Source organism: Kryptolebias marmoratus, linkage group LG18 (assembly GCF_001649575.2).
Source record: "Kryptolebias marmoratus isolate JLee-2015 linkage group LG18, ASM164957v2, whole genome shotgun sequence".
Lineage (NCBI taxonomy): Eukaryota > Metazoa > Chordata > Actinopteri > Cyprinodontiformes > Rivulidae > Kryptolebias > Kryptolebias marmoratus.
The window spans coordinates 20089998-20114021 of NC_051447.1; the positions used below are offsets into that span (position 1 = coordinate 20089998).

At 45.8% G+C, this 24024-nt stretch overlaps 4 protein-coding genes across 6 annotated transcripts in view; 1 reads left to right on the plus strand and 3 right to left on the minus strand.

Moving 5' to 3' along the window:
- The window catches only part of LOC108250478 (bestrophin-3), a 12875-nt gene extending 10578 nt beyond the window's left edge, over positions 1 to 2297 (plus strand). The window contains exons 10-13 of the mRNA XM_017440365.3: positions 703 to 793; positions 1014 to 1132; positions 1236 to 1475; positions 1550 to 2297. Coding sequence (XP_017295854.1) covers positions 703 to 793; positions 1014 to 1132; positions 1236 to 1475; positions 1550 to 1922 — 823 coding nt within the window. The 3' untranslated portion in view covers positions 1923 to 2297. The remainder of the gene's footprint in view (positions 1 to 702; positions 794 to 1013; positions 1133 to 1235; positions 1476 to 1549) is intronic.
- A 219-nt stretch (positions 2298 to 2516) lies between these two features.
- On the minus strand, positions 2517 to 7189 carry nots (nothepsin). The gene is made up of 9 exons (XM_017440361.3): positions 7061 to 7189; positions 6789 to 6969; positions 6404 to 6521; positions 6128 to 6246; positions 5852 to 6051; positions 4778 to 4903; positions 4557 to 4701; positions 3866 to 3964; positions 2517 to 2943 (listed from the first exon to the last, which is right to left on the minus strand). Exons 1-9 carry the CDS (start codon positions 7123 to 7125, stop codon positions 2770 to 2772), a joined length of 1227 nt encoding a protein of 408 aa, XP_017295850.1. The 5' UTR covers positions 7126 to 7189; the 3' UTR covers positions 2517 to 2769.
- A 1604-nt stretch (positions 7190 to 8793) lies between these two features.
- cct2 (chaperonin containing TCP1, subunit 2 (beta)) lies at positions 8794 to 13095 on the minus strand. Its single transcript, XM_017440366.2, has 16 exons — positions 12984 to 13095; positions 11896 to 11970; positions 11746 to 11811; positions 11548 to 11662; positions 11395 to 11471; positions 11211 to 11323; positions 10870 to 11072; positions 10681 to 10781; positions 10465 to 10592; positions 10199 to 10302; positions 9999 to 10118; positions 9580 to 9708; positions 9398 to 9501; positions 9221 to 9320; positions 8999 to 9140; positions 8794 to 8915 (listed from the first exon to the last, which is right to left on the minus strand). Exons 1-16 carry the CDS (start codon positions 12984 to 12986, stop codon positions 8885 to 8887), a joined length of 1611 nt encoding a protein of 536 aa, XP_017295855.1. The 5' UTR covers positions 12987 to 13095; the 3' UTR covers positions 8794 to 8884.
- A 3234-nt stretch (positions 13096 to 16329) lies between these two features.
- LOC108250474 (myelin regulatory factor like) overlaps positions 16330 to 24024 on the minus strand; it is a 17030-nt gene continuing 9335 nt past the window's right edge. For all 3 annotated transcript variants that reach the window (XM_025002564.2, XM_017440359.3, XM_037981096.1), the window contains 17 exons: positions 23242 to 23318; positions 22960 to 23070; positions 22798 to 22888; positions 22524 to 22724; positions 22340 to 22448; positions 22160 to 22269; positions 20939 to 21084; positions 19792 to 19938; positions 19644 to 19715; positions 19440 to 19486; positions 18772 to 18927; positions 18602 to 18649; positions 18430 to 18514; positions 18133 to 18207; positions 17743 to 17854; positions 17488 to 17559; positions 16330 to 17291 (listed from right to left, as the gene is read on the minus strand). In XM_025002564.2, the coding sequence (XP_024858332.1) occupies positions 17199 to 17291; positions 17488 to 17559; positions 17743 to 17854; positions 18133 to 18207; positions 18430 to 18514; positions 18602 to 18649; positions 18772 to 18927; positions 19440 to 19486; positions 19644 to 19715; positions 19792 to 19938; positions 20939 to 21084; positions 22160 to 22269; positions 22340 to 22448; positions 22524 to 22724; positions 22798 to 22888; positions 22960 to 23070; positions 23242 to 23318 (1752 nt within the window). In that variant the 3' untranslated portion in view covers positions 16330 to 17198. The remainder of the gene's footprint in view (positions 17292 to 17487; positions 17560 to 17742; positions 17855 to 18132; positions 18208 to 18429; positions 18515 to 18601; positions 18650 to 18771; positions 18928 to 19439; positions 19487 to 19643; positions 19716 to 19791; positions 19939 to 20938; positions 21085 to 22159; positions 22270 to 22339; positions 22449 to 22523; positions 22725 to 22797; positions 22889 to 22959; positions 23071 to 23241; positions 23319 to 24024) is intronic.

The following is a 24024-nucleotide window of genomic DNA, read 5'->3' on the forward strand; positions in this document are numbered from 1 at the left end:
CCCCCGGCCCACATCCTACCACCCCCGGCCCACATCCTACCACCCCTGGCCCACATCCTACCACCCCCGGCCCACATCCTACCACCCCCGGCCCACATCGTACCACCCTCGGCCCACATCGTACCACCCTCGGCCCACATCGTACCACCCTCGGCCCACATCCTACCACCCCCGGCCCACATCGTACCACCCTCGGCCCACATCGTACCACCCTCGGCCCACATCGTATCACCCCCGGCCCACATCGTACCACCCTCGGCCCACATCGTATCACCCCTGGCCCACATCCTACCACCCCCCGCAAATGTTTTGAGACATTTTAGAAACTACTTTGCAAATGTCATTCACCAACTAGCTTTAATAAAGCCAGTGTCCTCTGGACGGGGACTGATGGGGACGAAGTGAGGAGTTCCCTCGTCTCGCTCTCATGTCACAGACATTTGAAGCATACTCAGAAAGTTCACATGACACAGATTTTGTTGGGAAACAGTCAAAGTCACTGCGATCATCTGGAACCCTTTTCAGGGTTCTAAAGTTCTTGAGCTGTTTTTTTTTTTTTGGTTAAATCTAAACAAACGTCTGAGCGTTCGATTTCAAGCAGAAATTTGCCTGTTTTTGTGTGTCTGACTGGCTCCTAACAGTATCTGTGAGACACTAACCTGAGAAAAGTTTCATCAGTTTAATGAGACACGTTTCCTCCAGACTCTCTGACATCCTGCAGTTTGATGAAGCCGATGTTTCCGACAGCCATCCACAGCGACAGGACTCCATTTTTGTTCGACGCCAAGAGTCGGTAAAACCACAACTTTCCTTGGTTTTGAATTATAACAAATATATTATTATTTGGCTGCATGACAGCAGTTTAATGCAAAGAGAAAGTAAGAATTTTGTAGGAAATTAAAATTTTTGCCAACTTTATTCCAAAGTTAGTCGATAAATAATGTAAATATTTTAAAAGGTGAATCTTTTTGGTTTATTAACTGTTTTAATGGATTATAAGTGTATTTTTTCAGGTTCTGGGTCGGGTCCGACGGCTGCTCAGTGTCCAGGAGCCTCCTGACCTCAAACATCCTCGACCGATCTTCAAACGACACAGCAGCGACGCAACGAGCAGCTTCTTCCCCGACCTGAGGTACTGATCAAGTAAAAGTCTGAGTATTTCTGGCCAACAATACAACCTTCAGTCATTTCTACACATCTGAACATCTTTCATGTTCTCTTTGGTATCCAACCAGAACCAATCCAGGTCCCATGGACTCAGCTCCCCCCTCCTCCTTGGCCGTCCCCCCGCAGTCCATGGACACTCTGTCCACCCTACGGGAGGTCAACAGCGACCCGCCGTCACCTGAGAGCACGTCCTCTGTTGTTTTTCCCCAGCTGGTTGTCAGCCCGCCATTGTTCGGGAACGCCTGCAAACATCTGAACGACCTCAACCACTCCCCCACCGAGGAGACACCAAGTCTGGGAACCCCAAGGTGAGCCGCCCCGGTCCATCCAAGTTTAATCGTTTCCCTGACGTGGCTTCACGTCTTGTTCTTCGTGTCCTCAGCGCTTCCAGGACCGGCTCCAACTGTTGTTCCCCGACTCAACTGGGACCCAAGGAATTTCGTTGGACAACCCTTAACGGCACAAATCCTCCACCGTCCCGGCCGAGAGGACGTCAGTTCTCACTGCAGTTTTCCAGACAGACTTCGAAGGCGTCGATCCGCAGCCTTCCCAGCCCGAAGGCCCTGGGACGAAGGAGGAGACGTCTGGGTCGATATCCGTCCCGGAGGTCCCCCAGTCCGACCCCCAACGTGCTGCAGCTCCCCGAGCCGGATTACGATCACGACTTCCAGGGAACGGCTGGAAGTGAAGAGGAGGAGGAGGAGGAAACTAACCAAGATGAAGAAATGAAAGACGACAGTCTGGAGAAAAAATAAACCTAAAGTTTGAACAGAGGTTCTGAAAAAAGACTAAAAGATGCTTTAAATTTAGTTGCTTTGAATCAAACAGTCAAAGTCTGAACTCTGACAGAAAAACCCTGATTATTAAAAACAATCCTTTTATTTATCATTTCTAAAAATGTTCTCGTAAACATGGCAGCATTTTTAGAGATGTCTGCATCCACATGGAAACACCGAACCACTGCAGACGTGTTGAGCACGCAGCGTATGAGAAGAAGAAGAAGAGGATGCTCTCAGGTCGAAGGTCCTAAAAGGACACAAAGCTTAGAAAGGCTCCTTGCTGGCAGCAGCTGAGGTCTGAGAGAAAATTCTCTAATTTTCACTTGGAATCAAACTAAACTGGTCAGGAGTTGGTCTAAAACTGCCTGAATGTTTCATGACTTTATGTCTCAGTTTGTTGGAAACAGTCGCAGCTCGGAGACGTCCGGGCTTTAAAGTCTCAGTTTGAGTTTATTAGTCGAGGTAAAGTTTCCTTCCTCTTATTGGAACTCTATGATAAAAACATGTTTAATAAAATAACCTTCACAGCTCTTCAAACTTACAAATACAACCTTTTAAATAAAAGCAGACTGCATTTGGGCATTTTAATGGAAGAATAACTCTTAATGCACAATAAAAGGCCTGATAATGTTGCTAAATGTGTTCAACAAAGACTTGAATACATTTCCATGAAGAGGAAACTGAACCACTTATTAAATAATTCAGAGGCTCAGGACTTTCTGTGATTATTGTTGATGAATGTCCTGAATCACATTTGGAAATAAAATGTTGGCTTCATTTTGTTCAATTTTGTAGAAAACTAACTTTCTTTAAAGCTGTAGGATTATTCAACGGGATGTTTGGCTCGGGCCAAGCCCACCCGGTCCTGTCCTTTGTCAAAGATGCTGTAGTACTCCGTCAGAAAGACGTCTCCCAGGATCCACAGAGGACCTTCAGGGGAAATAATGTCCATGGCCTGAAAACCACTAAAACACAGTTCCCTGCTGCCGAAGATCTCCTGATGGACACAGAGACACAGAGACAGAGACAGGGGGACAGAGACACAGAGAGAGACAGAGACACAAAGAGACAGACAGAGACAGAGACACAGAGAGACAGGGGGACAGACAGAGACAGAGACGTTCAGATTAATGGTTGACTCTGAAAAAGTGAATTTTACGTAATGAGGGATAAATCAACAAGACAAATAAATGTTTTTTTTAAATATTATTTTCTTGAAATAATCTTTGTGTTTAATTCTGACCAGACTGATGAGCTAACGGCAAGTCGGAGCGAAGCCGAGACCAAACTGATCATTGGTTCATGTCACTGCTTTTTAATAAACTTTTATTTTACCTTCAGTTCTGCTTTACGAGGTTATTCTGAGAGAAATATGGCAATATTTCTGCAGGAAGTGCTACAGGCTTCACAGGAAGTGCTATAGGCTTCACAGGAAGTGCTACAGGCTTTACAGGAAGTGCTATAGGCTTCACAGGAAGTGCTACAGGCTTTACAGGAAGTGCTACAGGCTTCACAGGAAGTGCTACAGGCTTCACAGGAAGTGCTACAGGCTTCACAGGAAGTGCTACAGGCTTCACAGGAAGTGCTACAGGCTTCACAGGAAGTGCTACAGGCTTTACAGGAAGTGCTACAGGCTTCACAGGAAGTGCTACAGGCTTCACAGGAAGTGCTACAGGCTTTACAGGAAGTGTTACAGGCTTCACAGGAAGTGCTACAGGCTTCACAGGAAGTGCTACATGAACCACATAAAGTTGTTGTAAGACAGCAGAGTTTGTCTTCGCGCGGACTAGCCGTTAGCTCGTCAGTTTGGTCAGAATATTTCTCCAAACCGAAGCAGGTAAGATATTATTTGTGCAGAACCACAGAAGCCCACTTCAGAAAGACCTGAACTGTCCCTTTAGGCGTTTGAGACGTCTCACCTTTCTGACGTAGTGCTCGGAGGTCAGGGTGTACTCGATTCCACCCAGGACGAAGGTCACATGAGGCAAACTGGACAAGCGGCCGCAGTCCAGCAGGAACTGAGACAAACGGGGACAAAAATGAAACCACAGCGTGTTCTCTAAAACCATGGAATGGTCCAGATTCACAGAGAGAGATTCTGTCAGATCACTTAGATTAGTCCAAATGAGTCCTCAGAGAAGAAGTTTGGACATTAAAGAAGAAAAGATCAGCAGCTAATGACTCAGATCATGCTAGCAGCAAAGTCAACTTTCCAATCGTTTCTTTTGAAGCCCAGCAGGTTTACTGAATTGAAACTCTGCGTTGGCAACATTTATTTCTTGTTAATGTTAGCGACTAGCTTCAGCCGGTTTTAGCTAGCACAGGGCTAACAGGTCGCTGCTAGGCTGTTAGCTTCAGTACACTGGGTCAAGATTCTTTTTCTTCTCATGATATCATAAAATACACGACCGAGGAACCATTTAGAGACCAGCTCACTGTGGTTTAAAACCCATAAAGAACTTTTTATGGATCCTGGACTGTTGGACTCTTTTCTGAGGCCAAATCACCTGAATCACAGAGATCCAACAGAAACATCTGTCCAGTGTTCGATGGACATTAACCACCGGCTTCAAATTCTGTCAGAATCAGACAAAGGGAAGGGGAACAAACCTCGCCGATGTTTGTGGGCGTGGCTCCGATCAGCTGCTGGAGACTGAGGATTTCATTGGTCGGTCCAGCGATCAGGGAGGTTCCAGTATCAACGATGGCCTGGCACCCGCGAGGACAGAACGAGCTCACTCCCTGCACCGCCACGCTGAAACCCAAACATCAGAGAAGCTTCATGTCTTCATCAGGAACCCACAACACACATCATGTGACACATTACTTACCTCTCCATCTTAATCTGCCAGTAGCCCTTGGCGGTGACAGGGATCCAGTTGATCGGTCCGGTGTACAGAGCTTCATCCTTCCCCCCCAGCAGCAGTTCTCCTTCTGGGCTGCTGGTGCTGGTTCTCCTTCAGAAACAAACGATCAAACAATCCTTCACTGCTCAGTCAGGCTCCTGGATATGATGTGTGAAAGTCTTGAATCTACAGACTCCAGTCCTCCATCACCATGGAAACCTGGATCCATCTGGTCCTCCTGTAAACCATCTGACCTACGGTAAAACTTCATCTTCAGACTCTCCTGACACTCGAAGGACGATGAGATGATGATGATGAAGGAAGTTTGTGGCCCTTATCATCCTCCCAGATCCCTGGACCTCAGGAGAACCATGGTTTCCTCAGGAGCCCGATGAAAAGGACTCAAAGGTCTCCACAGAACCTGAGGACACCCTGGCTGTGCTCGAATTAAGGAGCTCCACGCTTCAGAAACCACATCTGAAGGCATCACAGGTCCTCAACAAAGACTGTCTTAGACCTTTGAGAACCTTGAAGGTTGGATCCTCCAACTGATGAAGCTGCTTAACTGGGGCACAGCTCATCCATCTGAGGTTACTAGAGAACTTCTAGAGGTTCCTTAAACTGTTCTGGAGTTTTTTGGTGAGCACAGGAAGAAACCCTGCTGATTGGGTAACGACCTGGAGTGGAATCAGTTCTGCCTAACTTTAAATACAGGAACGAGCCTTAGAACACTTAGAACACTTAGAACACCATCTGTATTTAAAGGAACCTTCTGGACCTCCTAGAGTCTCCTGAAGCTTCTCACCAGGAATAGAAACCCTGCAGCCAAACCAAAGAGTCCTTTCAGAGACAGACCTTCTTTCTACACCACGGGTCAGGAAAACCGTCTCCAGGGTTCTTTGAACAACAAACAAACTATCTTAGAACATGACTTCAGGGGATACAGACTTGTCTCGTAGAAAAGACATAAATGGACACTTGTCCTTCGTGGTGGACCCTGCTCTCATCGTTACAGTTCACCTTGGAGACAGACATTGGACCAGTTCTGTAGAGAAGCACCTGCTGAGGTAGAAGGAGAACACGGGTTCGTCCACGATCTTCTGTGCCACCATGTTGTCAAAGACGGGGTTCCCGAGGATCTCTGCCAGGGATTGGTAGCCCAGTCCCAGGACCCCGTCAAACTTTGCCGTGACGAAGGTGGAGCCGGGTTCGTAGACGGACTCTCCGAACTCCTGGTTCAGGGTGGTCAGACCGGCGATCTGAAACAGATGGAACCCAAACTGATTCTGTGAGCTACGATGGGCTCCTGATTCCTCTGAAAGAAGCAGAAGAAACCTTCAGCGTGTCTCTTCCCATGACTCCCAGCAGGTGTCCCGATCCGTAGTGAATCCCAAACGTCCGACCGTCATGATGGAAAGACTTCGACTCGAAGGCCTTGAACCGTCGGTGCAGCGCTGCAAACAGAGGAGACACATAAAAGATTTAACAGATTTACTCAAACAGGAAGTCAGGAACTCTCTGGACCTGACTTCTTCTCATTAGACCTTGAACTTCTTATCAGTTCTCAGTAAACTAAAGCGGAGTCGGGCCGCCCTGACCCAGACTTCGTACCGCAGGCCTGGCTGACGCAGTAGGACGACGGCACCCAGAGATCAGCTGATCCGGTGTCGAAAACCACCGAGAAGTTCTGCTCCGGAGTCCCCAAACTGATCTCCCCGTAGTACTGCGCCTGAAACCCCCAAAACAGGAAGCCATCGTTAAAACAACACGTTGACAAACAGGACGTCCCTGAAGACAGTCCAGCCTCTGTCTCCTCTGGAGACAAACAGACTTTTAGTTTGGAATAATCCGAGATGAAAATGGCCGACATTTTGATGTAGAAACTGTAGAAGAAGCGGCTCATTGGGTCACCATGGTAACCACCTGCCTGTGTCTGTCACTCTTCATGAGACAGGCAGACAGTTCCCAGCTTCCTGAATAAAAGGCTCAGACTCACGTCCATGAAGTTGTAGATCTTCTCACTGGAGCGTCCCAGCCGGAGGGACGGCGTTCCCGGCGGGAAGCACTGAGCGAAGCGGCGGTTGAACATGTCGGGCCGGTGGGACTTCAGGAAGTCCTCCAGGAGGCCCTCAGCCCGGAGCTGGCTTCGGACCGGGACCACCCGCCTCAGAGCCACCCTGGGGAGGGATTCAGAAGGACAGAAAGAACATGTTCCTGAGTTCTCCTCCGGGCCTCCAGGAGGAGGAGCTGCAGGTGTTCGGGTCGTACCTGAGCGGCGCCGGGCCGGTCCACGCCGCCGGCAGCAGCAGCAGCAGCAGCAGCAGCAGCTTCATGTCTCCGTTTGTCTGACCGCTGCTGGCAAACAGCTGCAGCGTTTGTCAGACGAACCCATGACTCTGATTGGGTCTGAGCGGGAACAGAACCCGCCCCCGCCCCGCCAGGTCCAATCAGAACCAGACTCCAAACCAGGAAACACCATCTGAGAAAGAGTCAGCATCTTACCTGAGTTCAGATCCGGTTCTGACACTAAAAACAAACTTCAAGGATTCAGGAAATTCTAAGAAATAAAAAAATATATATATACATTTATATATTCAGAAATAAAAAATTAATTTGTGCCAAACGCTGATAAGAACATCGGCTAAAAGTTCCAGAGTTAAGTGTTTTAAACTGATCTCTGCGGTTTTCTATGGAGGAAACGTTTGAAAATCAAGTTAAATATTTAAAATTAAAACTCGGAGCTCTGACTGCAGGAGAAACTTTGTTTTATTGGTTGTAACCCCCTGAGGGCTGTGTGGTTGTGTAACGTCCCTGTGGTTGTGTAACGTTCGTGTTGACTCGGTGAGGTCCGGGTCACTCTGACCCGATGAACAGATTGAGCTGTTTAACCTCCTCAGGGTGAATGCACGTCACCCGCCGCTGCAGAAGTTTGAAACTGTTGCAGATCTGTTTGCTAAGGCTGCTTAGCTGTGGCGGCCATCTTGAATCTGGTTGACTCCTGATTTCTGCCTGAGACGTTCATTAAACTCCATCAGCTTCATGATATTTTGCTAACAGACGTGTCAGCAGTGGCGGCTGGCCAATAGAGGGCGCTAGGGCGCCGCCCCACCACTCACATTATCTTGAATAAGACTTAAAAAAAAAAAAAGTAAATAAAAATATTTCAAAATATATGTATATATATTTTTAGTTGTGTAAGATAAATATTTTATAGTTAATGATAAGTAAAGTTGTTTCGTTCTTCGACGTTGTCCGCCCCGCCTCTCGTTAAAAGTTGCACATGCGCGTATTCATGTCTATGGCGCACCTCTCCTGTGCTCAGACCTGACTCTGCCTCCCGCCGCTGGAGCGTGGGACTTCCGCCGCGGGCTGACGTCACATCCGTCTGTCCTAAAGTTCGCCTGACTGGCTGAGCTGCCTTTTATTCAAAGACAGCAATAAGTTCATTACGTGACTAAGTTACAGAAATAAGCTCATAGTTAATAATTAGTTTAAGAAAATTTATGCTAAAAACTTAAAATATTTGAATTTTAATCGGAGTGAGACATCAGATCTACGTTCAGAATACGTGACGTAGTGAGCGCTCTCACCATTAAACAATCTTTGACGTATTTTCTCCGGTAAAGTTTTGAAAAATAAGAAAGAAAACAGGTTTTATAAACGCTAAATGTGTCCTACAGACCTCCGTCTTTGTAAGTATTGGTGTTCAGGAAGCGTTTGTGCATTTATATGTATGTTATATGTAATTATATAATGATGCTTTTGTTGTTTTAATTCATGTAAATACTGGTGTTTTGGTCCAAAACATATACGTATCACATAATAGACATATACCAAAACCTTTGGATTTATAGCCCCCCCTGGAGAAAACTCCACCAGCCGCCACAGCGTGTCAGACTTCTTTTACAAGACGTTTAAATTCAAAGTCAAAAGATTTATGTCCATAAAGATTTTTACACAAAACTGCAGATTTAACAACAAACGAGAGCCGAAGCAGAAACTCTGGGGGGGAAATTGTTTTTTTATTTCAGTAAACAAAAACAAACATCCAGACTTCCTCTGAGTGATAAATAAAAGTAACGTGTTGCTCGTCTAACAGGGGTGGTGGTCGGGGACTCGCTTCCTGCAGGAACAAACAACCGAGTCAGAGAAGAAGAAGGAGAAGAAGAAGAGCGGCGGCGGGGGGCTGTGGGGGGCGGGGCTCACCTGGGAGCAGCTTTGATGATGTTGTCCACCCGCAGGATCATCTCGGCCGCCTCCGAGGCGCTCAGCAGCATCTGCCGCTTCACCTGGAACGACTCGGTGATGCCGAGCTCCACCATGTCTCCCACCGAGCCCTCGGACATGTCTGCAGGGACAGAGACAGCGTGATTTCCCCGCAGAGTGCCGGCGGCGGCGGCAGCAGAGTGGCGGGAAGCATCTACTCACTCAGGCCGAACGTGTTCTTGTTCTCCTGGTGCGCCGCCCTCAGCTGAGCCACCAGGTCGGCGCTGTCGTAGCCGGCGTTGTCGGCAATGATGGTGGGCAGCTGGAAGTCAGGGACGGATCGATCAAACCCAGAACTTTCAGGAAAGAGTCAAAATGTTGCTCTGAAATCAAACGCACCATCCTCAGAGCCTTGGCGAATGACTCCATGGCGGCCGCCTCCTTTCCCGGCGTCCTGTTGGCCAAATCGCTCACCACCTTCGCCATCAGCATCTCAGAGCAGCCTGGGGAGGAAAAACCCTGAGTCAGCGTTTCTACTGGCTAAAACAACAGATTGGAGGTGGGGCTTCCTGTCGGCGCACCTCCTCCGTAAACGGTCCGCGGCTCCTTCACCGTCTGAGCCAACACGCACAGAGCGTCGTGCAGCGAGCGCTCCGCCTCGTCCAGAATCTGCTGAGTCGCTCCTCGCAGGACCACGGTGCACGCCTCGCCTGAGGGGAGGAGGGGTCAAAGGTCAGCGCCAACATGGCAGCAACGAGAGCACCAGAAACAGAAAATTGTTTCTGGCGCCTCTGTGATCCCAAACGACGCATTGATTTAGTAAATATTTGTAAAGATGATATATTTTAACATTTATTTACAGATTTAATAAACGTATTTTTGCTACAATTATTAACATTTGATATAACAAAATAAATACTATATTTCTTATTTACATTTTTCTCTTTTTAATCATCAGATTTCTATAAAATGTAAGCGTTTGATCAGAAAACGAGCGTACCCATGGCGACCCCGGAGAAGTGGATGAGCGTGTCCTCGCCGATCATCACCTCCTCGATCAGCTTGCAGTGACCGAGCTTCACCAGCTCCGGGTGCTCGAAGGTGGAGGTGATCTCTCCACCTGAACAACAACAACAACGTTTTGAGGACCGCGCCGAAGGAAACGCTCCCGCTGAAACCAAACGAGCCGCAGAAACCCACCGGTGACGAGGGCGAGGCGCTCCACGCCGGCGAAGTCGGCGTGCTCGATGGCCATGACGCCCGCCTGAGCGAACAGCTGCTCGGGGTAGTTATAGATCAGCTGTCTGATGAAAGGATGAAAGGATGAACGCATGAGTGGATCTGATTGGTTGTCTGACAGATCAACCACCAGGGGGCACTGCTCCTCCACACATAATTCTTTATTTGGAACCATAAATACAGTGAGAATAAATCCAGATGACCTTTGACCCCAGGTGAGCCGTTACCTGTTGATGAAGCAGTTGATGCCGTGTTTCAGGATCCGCTCCACCTTCTCCTTCATCTTCTGCTTCTCGGCGAGCTCGATCTCCGCCACCTTCGCCGTCGAGTCGACTCGAACTCTGGAGCCGAAGATCTGAGGGGGCAGAGACGGCAGGCGCTCAGAGCGGTTCACGCGTTCCGCTTCGGAACAAACAGAGGAGGTTCTGGGTTCTAAGGAGAACCTTGATCTTGTCCGTGTCCATCCCGGTGTTGGCGATGAGGATCTTTGCGTTCTCCAGCCTCTTCGGTTGGTTCACGCCGATCCGCTTGTCCAACAGGAAACCTGGACAGACGGACACGTGACGCCACGGCTCAGTGACCAATCAGAAGCCAGAGCTCCGCCCCTGCCCCGGGGGGTGACGGCGCCTCACCTTCGTCCAGGTAGGAGTCGGTGAGGCTCCCTCCCAGCTTCTTGATGACGTGGATGGCCTCCAGGTTCCCGGAGCCCTTCAGCCTCATGACGGCGTCCACCGCCAGCTTGGAGAAGTGATCCTTGTGGTGAGTCAGCAGTTTGGAGGACAGCGTGGTGCGGGCGATGTTCAGCAGGTCCTCCTGGAAACGGGCTGGGTCGTTGCTATGGAAACCAGAGAGGACAGCACATTAAAGGACGCTGAAACCAAGATTTCACGAGTTCATTTAGTGAAAAAACTCAAAGCTGATCGAGTTTTACAGCCTCTGATTAATGCTGAGTCATGCTTCCAGGTGCACTCACCTGTGGTCGGCGGCGGCCTCCTTCAGCGCCTCTCTGGCCGCCTGAGTCGCCTTCCTCCAGCCGGAGATGATGGTCTGAGGGTGGATCTTCCTGGCGATGAGAAGCTCCGCCTCCTGAGGCGGTTCACAGCGAAAGGTTAGAGCGAGAAGCTCAGAAAACACAAGCGTCAGGTTGGAGTATTTACCCGCAGCAGCTCGGCGGCGAGCACCGTCACCGAGGTCGTCCCGTCTCCGACCTCGTCGTCCTGAACCTTCGACATGTCTGCAAACACGACGGTTGAGCCGTTAGAGTCAGACTCCATGTTTCCTGTGGTCATCCAGCCGGCGCCATCACTCACCAACCAGGACTTTGGCGGCCGGGTTGTCCACGCCGATGGCCTTCAAGATGGTGGCTCCATCGTTGGTCACCGTCACGGTCCCCGCCTTCCCTGCTCCGCTCAGCAGGATCTTATCCTGGAGACAGAGAGGAGAGGAAATCCGTTCATCGGGTTCAACCGGACCAGAACCAACACCCAGCAGGTTCTGAAGGCACCTACCATCCCCTTCGGCCCCAGAGTGCTCTTCACCAGATCTCCGATGGCGATGGCGCCCACGAAGGACGACTGCAGGCAGAGAGCAACAAGAAACGGAGACTTTTAACGTCTTTAACTCCAGTTAACAGTTTATTAAAGTTAAATCCAACTCACCAGTCGGGCGGTTTCTGCTTTTTCTTCATCAGCTCCATGTTTGAAGATGTTTACCGGGGCCATGGAGAGGGACGCCTGCAGAGAGAGTCACAGGCCTGACGGATGCTGCTTTAAGGCCACCGAGAGCCTTTAAATATCTGCTATAAATGTTAAAACTCTCAAAAACCTAAACCCTGAACAAATAAAACAAACATTCTCATCTGAACTACAGGGAGTTTGTTTCTGAAACAAACATCTGGATTAAACTCCACAAGTTACACAAATATCAGAAAATAGACACCTAAAAAACCTAATCTCTATTCTGTTTATTCTGAAGTGCAAGACTATTAATAAAACTATTAATAATTTAATGAATCCCAAACCTTGAAGCTGCAGCTGATTTAAAACTTTAAACTCTTAAAATTAATTTACAATGATTAATAAAATGGAATAATTCGAAGCAGTAATTTAATTTATGTTAGCTGTTTTTTTCATTGTCAGGACTGGATGTGTTTTATTCCGAGCACCAGTGAACGCAACAGCAGGTAAGCCCCGCCCATTTCATCCTGGAAACCGCTAGAAGCTTTTAATTTATTACAAAAAAACTCATGAAAATAAAAACTGATAGCATGTGAACCGTTTGGAAATGAATACGCAGTTATATCTATGCGTTTCTTTCTCTTCTCCTTCTTTGTTATGAATAATTTATTTATAATAATTATTGCTGATTCGTTCCTGAATGACGGCTACAAAAGAAGCTAGCATGCTAACAGGCTAACTGCAGTGAGCTCACAAATAAAAAAAAAACAAACCGAAACACAAACAAACACAGGAGTTTAATTCATGTTATTAGAGGTAAACAGAGCCGATTTATCCCCGCTGATAAAAGCTAAAATCTCAAATAAAGCTGTTAGCTTTAGCTTAGCTGCAGCTACAACGCCCCATGTGCTGCTCGCCGGTTGTCACGCCGAGCTAAAAATTTAACAAATATTCAACTAAAACATAAAAAAACAAGAATAAAACTGAAGTTAAGCGAGCCCGGTTGTCTGCAGCACGGTTACGTTTTTATCAAAGGGCTTTAAAAATATTTTAATTAAACAGAAACTCACCATGATGTCTACGATTCAGAGCCGAAGCTGCAGACGCACACAGGGGAAGGGCTGTACGGCGGCGTGACGCGATGACATCACGACGCAATGCTGCGTTCAAGGCGTATCACGGAAAACAGGCATGTCGGTTTCAGAGCCTTATACGGCTTTAAATTAGAGAATCTGCATAAAATATGAGCTTTCTTTACATGGGCATTGTCTAAATACAGAAACATTTTAATTAAAGAAGAAATAATAATATTAATGCTGTAATTTATCTAAACTATGTGACAAAAATAGCCTAAATAATGACATGATGTAATTTGTCATGTTTTTTTTTTCTATTAATAAAACATATTTTATGTCCTGATGTATAAAACTTGAATAAAATTATATACACACACAGCTTATGGGTTTGTGAAAGGATTCATGTCAGGTTTTAAAAGTTATTTTCAAAGAAAGTGTAGATTTTTATCTCAGTGACTCGTTTCTTTTCTTTATTGTTTCAGGTTGCAGCAAACAGCAGTAAAATATTTCATCTTTTAAAGTTTAATAAACTCTTTACTTCAGCTGACACAAACCAAACAGTTCAGAACCTGATGGGAGCCTCTGGGGTCATCAGTAAATAATGTTTATATGTTACTATTTCCTCAGGAACCAGAATAAAAACTGTTCAGTCGTGTTGATCTGAGGACATCAGCGTCTCCTCCTCTTCTGGCCCCACCTCCTGCCTCTGTGCGTGGCGGACTGGACCGGCAGACAGTAGATGTGCATCGGAAACGTCTTGAAGTAGCTGCTGACCCAGGGTCTGCAGGAAATAACCAAAACATCCTTCCTTTTAAACTCTGTACCCATAATGCATCAGTCTTCAGTTTGTAGGTTTCCTTCGTTCTGAAGAAAGTCCGTCTGTGAGTCTGAGGACTCGAGTGTGTGTGATTACTTGGCGACTCGCTGGCTCAGACTCAGGTAACACAAGTCCTGCCACAGCAGCTTGTTTTCCTGCTGACGCAGGAAGTCGGCTTCCTGCCGCCGCTCCACGTCCAGATGGTCGGCCTCTCGAAGCTCCGCCTCAATCTGCGTTAACTGAAAAACAAACAATCGTTTGGGCCACAGCGTTAAAATAACTGCTTTTTTCTGTCCACCTGTCAAAATAAGTTAAGCTCATGTGTTCGGTGGTCTGAGCCGAGCTGCTGGATTAAAGCTTTAATGATCTGAAGCTCCATTCTGGATAACGGGACTTAATGACCGTTCTGATTGTTTTAGGCCCGCTGTGGTCACTGGAAGGCCTTACGTTCAGTGAATGAACCAGAGCGGTTAAAGGTGCGTCCCACCTGGCTGACTGTCAGGAACTCATCAGAGACACAAAAACAGCTAAATTTCACTTTAATTACATTTCAAACAAAAAGCTGAAGTCACAAAAAAATGTCGGGTTGGGTTTTACCTCCTCGATCAGAGTCCTGCTGGTTTCCAGCCGTCTGCGCTGATCGTTCAGAGGCAGAGAAGCAGAAAACGAGCGAGGCGTCACTTCCCGTCTCTCTGACTCGGACACACCTGGTTCACCTGCTGCACCTGTCTGCTGCTGCAGGTAACAGGTGCTGACAGACAGACAGAGAGAGAGTGACGAGCTCGAGTTTCCCCTCACCGTGTTGTTGAACAGCACACACACACCTCATTAACACCTTCAAAATAAAAGCCAGTCCCTCGCTGCTGCGACTCGTAGTCTCTGTAATTCTGAGCGGTTCGGTCACAAATCACAAAAACTAAAATGAGAAGAGTTTGAGTCGCTCTCAGTGACGGATCCAGAACCAAATGTTCTGCATCGGAGAACAAATGAAACAACTGAACTTGTTTCCAGATCGTCTGATCCGGGTATCAGGTCCCTCCTCACACTCATCAGATTATTCTGACCCGATTGGGTTTCCACCGACAGTCCCACACCGGGCTCTTATTTAAACCGGTCCTGCTGCAGAACTCTGAGCCCAGAACCGCCCCGACGAGAACCTGGAGGTCCATTTACCTGTGCTCTCTGCTGTCCGACTCTTCCTGGATCTTAGAGAGATGTCGAGCTCCCATCCTGCTCTGAACACACACACACAGAGGATAACATGTCAGTTAATTACATGATCTCTGAGGAGAGTTTCACCTGACGACCGTTACCACGGCGACAGGAGACACCTGCCCATCAGTGCCTGGGCTGACAGACGACACCACACACACACACCTGAGTGGAGATTAATTACACCTGGTTTGTGAGGATTTACAACACGGACCAACAGAACTCAGGAGTCACTCGGTGCCGAACGATCCAAAACAAGAAAAGTTTAAACAACAATAACAATAACAATAATAATAATAAAATCCGACGTATTGTCTGAGAGTTTGAGGCGTTTTGGTCGATCATGGAGCTGCAGGATCTCTGACAGACTTGATCCCCCGCCGCCAAAAAGAAGGGCGATAATGTAACCTCTCCCTGTGATCCCTGATGATGAACTCAGCTGAGTCATGTGATCTTTGTTTAAAACCTCGGCGGGCGACATGCATTCCTTCAAATGATGTTTTAATATCAGATCATCTCCCCTTCAAGAGGCAGACGACCTCAGATTTATGAAAAGAATCAAATGAATTTAATTTAATTTAGCAGCTCATGTTTCTGACTTCAGGGTGATCAGCAACACAAACAGACTTTAATCAGTATAACAGAAAGAATTACATTTACTTAATAAAACATTAAAATCTTATTACTTTAAATGAGCCAAAACTAAACTGAACTGAAAAATGTTTATATTTACATTTTCTGCAGGAAGAACTTTAATATGAAACAAATATAAACAACTAATTATGATTTTTCTTCTCATCCTGAAATTATTTTAGTTTTACCTCATATTATTTATAAATTAAATTCTTTAACCTGATGCTGAAGTTGGTAAAACTCAAAGTATAAACTTTTATTTATTTAAAACATTTCTTCTTCAGGTTTTCTTATTAAATGATTAATTCCAAGAAACTTCTCTTAAAGATCTCCGCCTCGGATGAAACCCTGAAATGATGGTTCTGATAATAACGGCGGGTACTCACAGATCCCATCTCTGTCCTCGTCCTGCAACTGAAGCTTCCTCTGCAGCCGAGGCTCTAATTAGTTTGGTGTTTGTGTCGAATCTCCTGCAGCTGAATTAGTCATCAGTCTGAGCCGACAGGAAGAGGGACGAATCGGTCCAACAACAGAGTCCGTTAAAAAACAACCAACCTCTGAGCTCCTTCCTCTGTAAACATCCTCATCCTCTTCGTCCCATCAGTCCAACCTGAGGACGGAGACAACAACACTTCCTCCTGAGCCTTAAAGACAGAATATCTGCCAAAATGTGATTTAAACTCTTTTTATTGGAACTCTTTGTAAATGTGTACCAACAACAACAACCAATAAACAAACATCATTTACTTCAGCTTGATTTGTAATAAATGAGCAAAATCAGCTTTTGTTGCCAACAATTAGGAGCCGTTTGTTTACATTCAGACGGTCTGACGGATATGGAGTCAGTAAAATAATCAGTCAGAGAGAAAAGCTGTGATGAGAGGCGACAGGTGAGCCAAGTTTCCGTAAACAAAGGAGGAATTTTTCCTGTTTTTAACACAATATTTGACAAAACCTGAGATTAAATTCTATATAACAGGGAGAAGGTAACTGATCTTTCTACAAGAATGATTTGACATATTTACATCTAAAATCACAGTTAATTTATCGACTTTTTCAATAAATACCAACAGATCGGCCCTCGGGGAGGACTGAGCCCTGGTGCAGCTGAGGACCTTTAAACCTGGTTCTGGTCCAAAACCTTCAAACCGTTCAGAGTTCACGAAGAATGACTCGGACCCGGTTCCACCCGTCCCTCCGAATCCGGCGAGGCGGGAACGTTCAGAACCTCGGGTTGATCCAACGGCACCAAGCCTCAGACACGTTGCTTGTATTTAATTACCTTTTTATTGGATTAAATCGGCTTCAATCATGTTCTGCTTCCCTGCCATCAACATGAGTCTGATTACCCATGATCCTTCAGTGCAGGTTCGCCACAGAACGACGGGACGTTTCATAAGAACAAACAGAACCGTTCAGCTCTTCATCGAACCCGACCAATAAAACAGACGGAGGAGAGAAATCTGCTCTCGCCGCCGTTCAGCTCGTCTCCTTCTTTGTTTGGAATTTATAAAAAAACAACAACATTCAGTACAGAAGGCGGATTTCTACGAGTCTGTGCAGCGTCTGTAGAAGTTGAAGTGGTAGTCTGTGAAGAGCGCCCCCGCGTAGTGATGGTCGGTACTGCAGTCTGCCTGACCCTGGAGGAAAACAAATAAATATTCAGTCTTTCCTGCCTCATGTGCGTCAAAATACATTTACGATGTAATATAATGTGTCAATTCCTGTTAAACATTCTAATTTTCTTTCTAATAAATCCTCTTAATTTCCTTCTGCCTCTTGTCTTAAGGATTTGTGTTTTAATGATCTCATGTAAAGAAAATGAAAGTTTCTTACAGCCACCGCAGATCGGAAGTGATAAAAGCTGTGATAAAGACGAGACACCTGAAGAGGCCACTCGTGTTCCCCCTGAAGAAACAAAAACTGATCATTCACTCAGTAAAATCTAATTCATTTAACTCTATAAACCGCTGATAATCTGAAGCACACAACTGTTTTCATTTCAAGAGAACCATAAAAACATAATAAATGACTTTAAACTGACTTTATTTTTTAAAGTAGTCACTGATAAACTTGACTGCTGGTATTTACCTGCGTGTTTGAAGGGTACCTGCTTCCAGTGAAGGTGTTTTTATCCAGCAGAGAGGAACAGGTGGTGGATTCATCTAAACCACACAGATGGACCACCAACAACTCTGTAGAACTGAAGAAAACATGGTTCATTTCTGTTTTAACACGTTATGAAACAAGCTTCTACAAAGCTAACAGGCTAACGGTTGTTTTGAGAAGCTAATGAATATTATTCACCACAAAGCTAACAAGCTAACGGTTGTTTTGAGACAATAATAAATATTATTCACTACAAAGCTAACAAGCTAACGGTTGTTTTGAAGAGTTATGCTGATGTTTTTTTGTTAAACAACTGAGAACAGGTATTTGTCATGAATTTCTCTGAGATCTTTTGAAATGTTCAGTTCTCACTTCATGAGCAGGGTGACTCTCATGTTGACTGGAACAAACTGGCTGACAGGAACTCTGAAGACGTATCGACCAGGCCTGAAGAAACAAACATCCTATTAAAACCTGTCTACAGTCACCGTTTCAGCTTATTTCAAAACATGTCTTAGAATTGAAAAAGACATTTTTGCTCGAGTGGCCTGAGTGTTTGTTTCATTGTCATTTCTGAGTCAGGTGAGGCAATAACTGCGTTAAAAATGTATGAATTACATCACAGCGTTAAAACATTTGTTTTTATTCAGCCGTTTGTTCTCTACTTACCCACATTCATCTCTCAGGCAGTATTTGCTGTCGATGACCTGCTGGTTCTCTTTAATCATGAAAGTATGGATGGTGGTGTTCTTCCCTGACAAAAGGTCAAGTTTAAAACAATATTAAAGATGTTTTTATGTCCAAAAACATCAGTGATTGGTTGGTTAAAGTGAAGACTCACAGTCTCTGGCACTTTTCAGGTGGTGTTTAAGTTCCTCTGTTCTTCTATCTGCAGAACAAAAACATCAAGAATTAAATCAAATAGAACAAAAATGTCCAAAAACAGAAAACAGGAGACCAGTTTATTATTTTAATCTGTATTTTTGTGTTAATCCATGTCTCTGTTGGTACCTGTCGTCTCCATCTTTCTTGTTGGTTCAGTGGCTGTGACGTTGGTGTCGGTGCTGCCCCCTGCAGGTGAGGGGCAGCAGTACACCTGATCGCAGTACAGCAGGTCACAGAAGTCCACATCAGGAGGCCAGGAACCAGGAGGCCTGGTCCATGAGACTGGAGGAGGGTGTAAAAAAGGAAAGGTTTTCATTTTAAAATGTTAACTCTTGCTTCTTCTTCTTTTTCTCTTTTCAGGGGGCTCCACAGCAAGACAGACTCTGTCTTCTGCATCCGTCCTGGTCCACAGCTGCTCAAAGTTCTCCTTCCATCTTCCCACCACTGTCTCCTCTCTTGTTAGAACATTACTGTTTCTATCTTTAACAAGCCTAACTTGCTGCACATCCTTTCCAGCCTGGTCCCTCTGTCCCGTCAGTCTATAAACGTCCTTCTGTCCCTCCTTACTGTCCAGCCTCTTATCCAAATCATCATACGTCTCCTGTTTTACCTTTGCTGCCTCCTTATATTCCTGTCTACTGTCTTTAACTCTGGACTGGGATGTTGTGGCTGTGTATGGTTCTTCCACATGCTACTGAGGCCCATTTGTTATATAAATAATCTGTTAATTTGCTGATATGTCTTGTTTCTTCTGCAGAAGTTGAGAAAAGTGAGAAGCAGCAGCTGATGCTCACCTGTGGTGGTTGAAGCTGTTGTCAGTGAAGGAGCCTCACTGCTGTTACTGAAAGACAAACAAAACTCAGATTATTTGTTTAATCTTCTGTTAAAGCACAAAGAATGTTCTCAAGTTTTATGTATCAGACAGCAGAAAGAGGTCAATTATAAAGTGGTCCATTGTGTGAATCTAAGCGTTTATAAAAGAATTCGATGATGTTCACCTGTTTCCTGGAGACACGTCGATGTCTCCTCCCTTCAAAGTCACCAGGTAAAGAGCTGAGACGGAGATCACGCTGCACACACAGAAAACAGCTCTTTGGACAACCTGTACTTGTTATTTTCATGTAGAAACAGAATAAATGTCCTCACCACAAAGCCATGGTGAGCAGCAGCAGAAACACGCTGGCCTGCAGGAGTTTGTTCTGCAGACAGAGGCTGGGTTTCTTCTGAGCTGTCCCAGCCTTACAGGACTCTGGACCTGATGTCGTCGACACGCTGGGGTGTCTCTGAGGCTTCCTGTCGGAGGAAACAAGGATTTTAGCGCTAAGAGTTACCGTGAGAAGTTTCCACCTTTATGAGCTTAAATGTCAGCCGGTCTTTGTCCAGAGAGGAATGATTTTACAACTTTAATGGTTTAAAGACTCAAATCTATCCATACATTCACCTGAATCGTTTAAGAAGTGGTTCTAGAGGGTCTTTTAACTTGACAGGGCCTGTTAACTTCCTGTTGGTGATCATGATTGACTGCAGCTGGTAGTTTCTCTGGGATTTGTTTAACAGGACTCATCTGTTCCCCTCAGATGGAAGGAAACTGGTTCAGATGTTCAGGAACCACCAAGGCTCAAACACCAGAGTCCCTGTCCACAGCGAAGACAGTTTGACATCACCATGGACTGAGAGGACCAAAAAAACCCTGCAGCTGTCCTCGTGGACAAGACAAACGTCTTCTGGAGAAAAGTTTGATGGTTTGAATAAACTGTTTGGACACAAAGACAAGGAGGAGGTTTGGAGGAGCCGAGGTGAAGAACACTGTTTCACCTGTCACGTATGGTGGTGGTAGCATCATGCTGTGGTACAAAGTGGAGGGAACAATGAAGGAGGACTAAAAATCCTTCAACTTCACCTTAACTCATGAGCCGTACGGTTGAATCTTGGACCTATCTGGGTGTTCCAACAAGACAATGATCCCAAACCCACAAGAGAACTGGTTTCTGATTGGTTGAATCATGAGAACTGGTTTCTTATTGGTTGAACCATCAGAACTGGTTTCTGATTGGTTGAACCATCAGAACTGGTTTCTGATTGGTTGAATCAGGCTAACATTAAGCTTCTGGAGCTTCTCAAACATCAGACTTCAACCTGATGTAAAATCTGTGAACCCTGATTAAAAGCCAGGTCTGTTCCAGGTTTTGTTAAACCCTCAGTACTTCACAGATCTTAGGGTTAAGAGTCCTTCCTTTGTCAAACTAATACAGATCAGTGATAAAGGTGGGTAAAGACGGGTAAAGACAGGTACCCTGTGGAGCGAAGGCTGCCCGTCAGACTCTTCAGCTTGGCGAGGCGCCGGTTCCAGACCTCCAGCTCCTGGATCCGAGTTTCCAGGTTGTCAGTAAGCTTTGATAGCTCTTGAACCGCTCCGACGTTCTCCATGAAGATCTGTTCCTGGAGTGGGAGTAGAATGTTGATGAGAACGTTACACAGATGTTGGGGGGTAAAAACTTTTGGAATGTAAGGTAGCTGCTGTGGATTTTCATCCAGAACGTCAGCAGGAAGCACCAAATACTCAGGCTTAATAAGAAAACATGTTAATATTGTTTAACAGGAGCATCAAGCTTGAAAAGAGCCGATAACGTTCCTCTTCCAGAAAGACCTCGCACCGCACTAACCAAAGGAACCACTCTTTATTCAAACCAGAACATGTTCTAGATTTAACTGCTGTCACAGCTCCTGCTCTGCTCCTTAAAGCTGGAAGTTTTGTAGACAAGCATCTCCAGGATCGCTGCTGATGGGGTTGGAAGGTGCAGCACCACTACATCCACCTGTGATTAGGATGAGATCATCTCGCCTGGACCCAGTGGCTGTAGATTCCTTGTTGGAACACAGAGTTAGGAGTTGGGTCTCAAAATATCCAAAATCTTCAGCATGAAGCCATTTTTCCTGGGCCTGTTTGTGTAGAAGCATCAGTTTGACATCAGACTTTCTCTGCTCTCCTCCATGAATGTCTTGTTCCAGTGGCCCATTTTTCTTCCAACAACTTCTTAACTGGAGTGACACCTGAGCCAAAATAACTTCAGTTATGTCTCTTAATAACTGAGATGAAGAAGTTGCTGCTTCCTTCCTTTGACCACGATTTGGACCTCTAACCCGTTAAATACACAGAACCTTCAGGGTTTGTTGTGTTTGTGGAGTTCCTCAAATCTGAGAGGGGAAGATCTCCGAGCTGCTGACTTGTTAGCAGAAACTACCAAAAATAAAAAATAAAAACTTGGTGGAGAGTTGGAATGCAGCCAACAAAAAGCATTTATCAACAAGAAGAGCGGAGAGCACAAACCATCACCAAGACCAAAACATTGTTAAGAAAGTCCTGATCCGGATCAACACTAAAATGTAGTTTCTCTTTCTTAGTTTTTAAGTACTGCTGTGAACAGACAGACAAACCAACTAACTCTCCTGAAAACATGAGCTCCTTGGCAGAGGGGACAGAATTGGCTGCAGATTAGGAAGCTGGGGGAACTACCTTGTCCACCATGAGGAGGTTCTGTATCCTCTCTCCGTCTGAACAGATCACATCTCCAACCTCTCTGACTGCAGACGGCAGCAGCTCCTTCACCTCCTGAGCGATTACTCCTGAAATATCACCAAACTTTAGGATCAAACAGAGACTCCGTTCATCAGCTGCAGTTGTGAGCGGCAGCACCTGTCTGATGGGTCTGGTCTATTCCAGCAGCGGAGGCAAACTCTGGTTTGTAATCGAACTCGACGATCCTCATCTGAGTGATCCTCTTCAGTTGTTGCTCAGAGTCCACCTGACAGACAGAGAAACAGATGTTAGTAACAGCTGTTTCCCCTCCAAACTAAAATAATACATGTTTACGTCCCACCTCCTGAACGTTCTGCTTGGCCCGGAGGTCAGACGGTTGGATGATGGCACCCATCACCTTAGCGTTGCCACAGACCACCAGAGCCTCATCAGGAGCGTCCGTGTTGATGCCAACCCGACCCTGACAGACCACAGCTTCCTGCGCTGCCCCGCGCTGCCACAAGGTGTCGCTGTCCATCTCAAACTGGCCCGGGTTGGAAGCCTTCGGGAGGAAGACGATAACCGTTTGATCTGATGGCGTCAGACTTCGCTGAACGTTAATGAATGATTTTTACCCTGACGATGATTCTCTCAGACACCAGAGCAGAAAGAAGTAGAGTCTCCTCTCCGGCTGCAGCGTAAAGACCAACCACCATCTGGAAATACCTGCAGAAACACTGAGTCAGCACGCCGCCCCGCCGCCGCTCAGCCTCTTCCTCGTGTGTTCACTCACGTACCTCTGGTCAGGGTTGGGTTTGCCTTTCTTCCTCATGTTGTTGGCGGTCGTCTCACTGAAGTGCAGTCGGCCCAGAGTTACTTTGGTTATTTTGCCAGCAGGCAAACTGACCCTGGAGGATCAGGAATCAGGGTTTTAAAATATAAAGTTTTAGGAGAAATGTCAGAAAAACAAATCCTAAACTGAGGTTTTACCTGAAACACAAACAAGCTACTTTTTACCTCGAATGGCTCGGAGTAGTGACTGCCCAGTTTTGGTTCAAAGTGAGTTCAAATTAAATTACCTGACCGGGTGGAAGGGCTTCTTGGTGCGGTCTGGTTGAGACTGCTCGATGGTCACCTGCTGGCTGGGACTTTCAAACTACGAAAACACACAAAGGTTTGATTTTTTTACTGAGAGGACTGAAGCTCAGCGCTGCTCTTCAACCACATCAAGACTTTTAAAAAGCTTCATGGAGTCCATGGACTGGTCAACAAATGTGAAAAACACTGATTTCCTGTCCGATCTGAATCCCGACAGCTGGTTCTGGGTAAAACGTGAAATCATTTAAACAAATTCTCTCTGTGTTGCTGGCTCCTATAACTAAAGGGAAAATGGGCTCTTATTTAAGCCAGTTTTCCACTGTTGGAAAAAAGCTCATTTTCAGTGATTTCTAAGTTTAAATTTAAAGTCCTCAGAGTCTCCGGGACTCGTGAAGGAAGCTGAGGACCCTCTGAAGTCTCCATTATGGAGTCCGCTCACCATCTAAACAGTCCCTTCAGGATTTCGTGGGCATTTTTTGTGATTGTTGCGGCTAAAATGCCTGATTTCGCGGGGCATTTTCCTAAAAGTTGCATTTTTTTTTTTACTAAAATCAATAAAAACCATAACTTTTAATATATAAACCAAAAATCCTTCCTAGTTTTGTAAGATAATTCCCAACAAAAGGTGCTTTATTTGAGAACTTTGATAGCTTCTAAACTGACATTCATGAGCATTTCTGGATTGTCCCTGGTCTGCAGCTCTCCTCACATGTTTTGCAGACACAAAGTGTTTGTCGATGCGTTTATGTTCCATGATTACACTG

Bases quoted from the DNA above. Each gene is read 5' to 3' on its own strand.
- nots (XM_017440361.3), bottom strand. From the start codon at position 7,125: ATGAAGCTGCTGCTGCTGCTGCTGCTGCTGCTGCCGGCGGCGTGGACC. The intron at 4,702-4,777 runs GTAAGTAATGTG...TTTGGGTTTCAG, and splicing joins TGGCAGATTAAGATGGAGAG to CGTGGCGGTGCAGGGAGTGA. The intron at 3,965-4,556 runs GTTTGTTCCCCT...CGTTTGTCTCAG, and splicing joins CGCCCACAAACATCGGCGAG to TTCCTGCTGGACTGCGGCCG.
- cct2 (XM_017440366.2), bottom strand. The intron at 9,321-9,397 runs GTGCGTTTGATT...CCTGACTTCCAG, and splicing joins TCGCCAAGGCTCTGAGGATG to CTGCCCACCATCATTGCCGA. The intron at 9,141-9,220 runs GTGAGTAGATGC...CTGTCCCTGCAG, and splicing joins CAAGAACACGTTCGGCCTGA to ACATGTCCGAGGGCTCGGTG.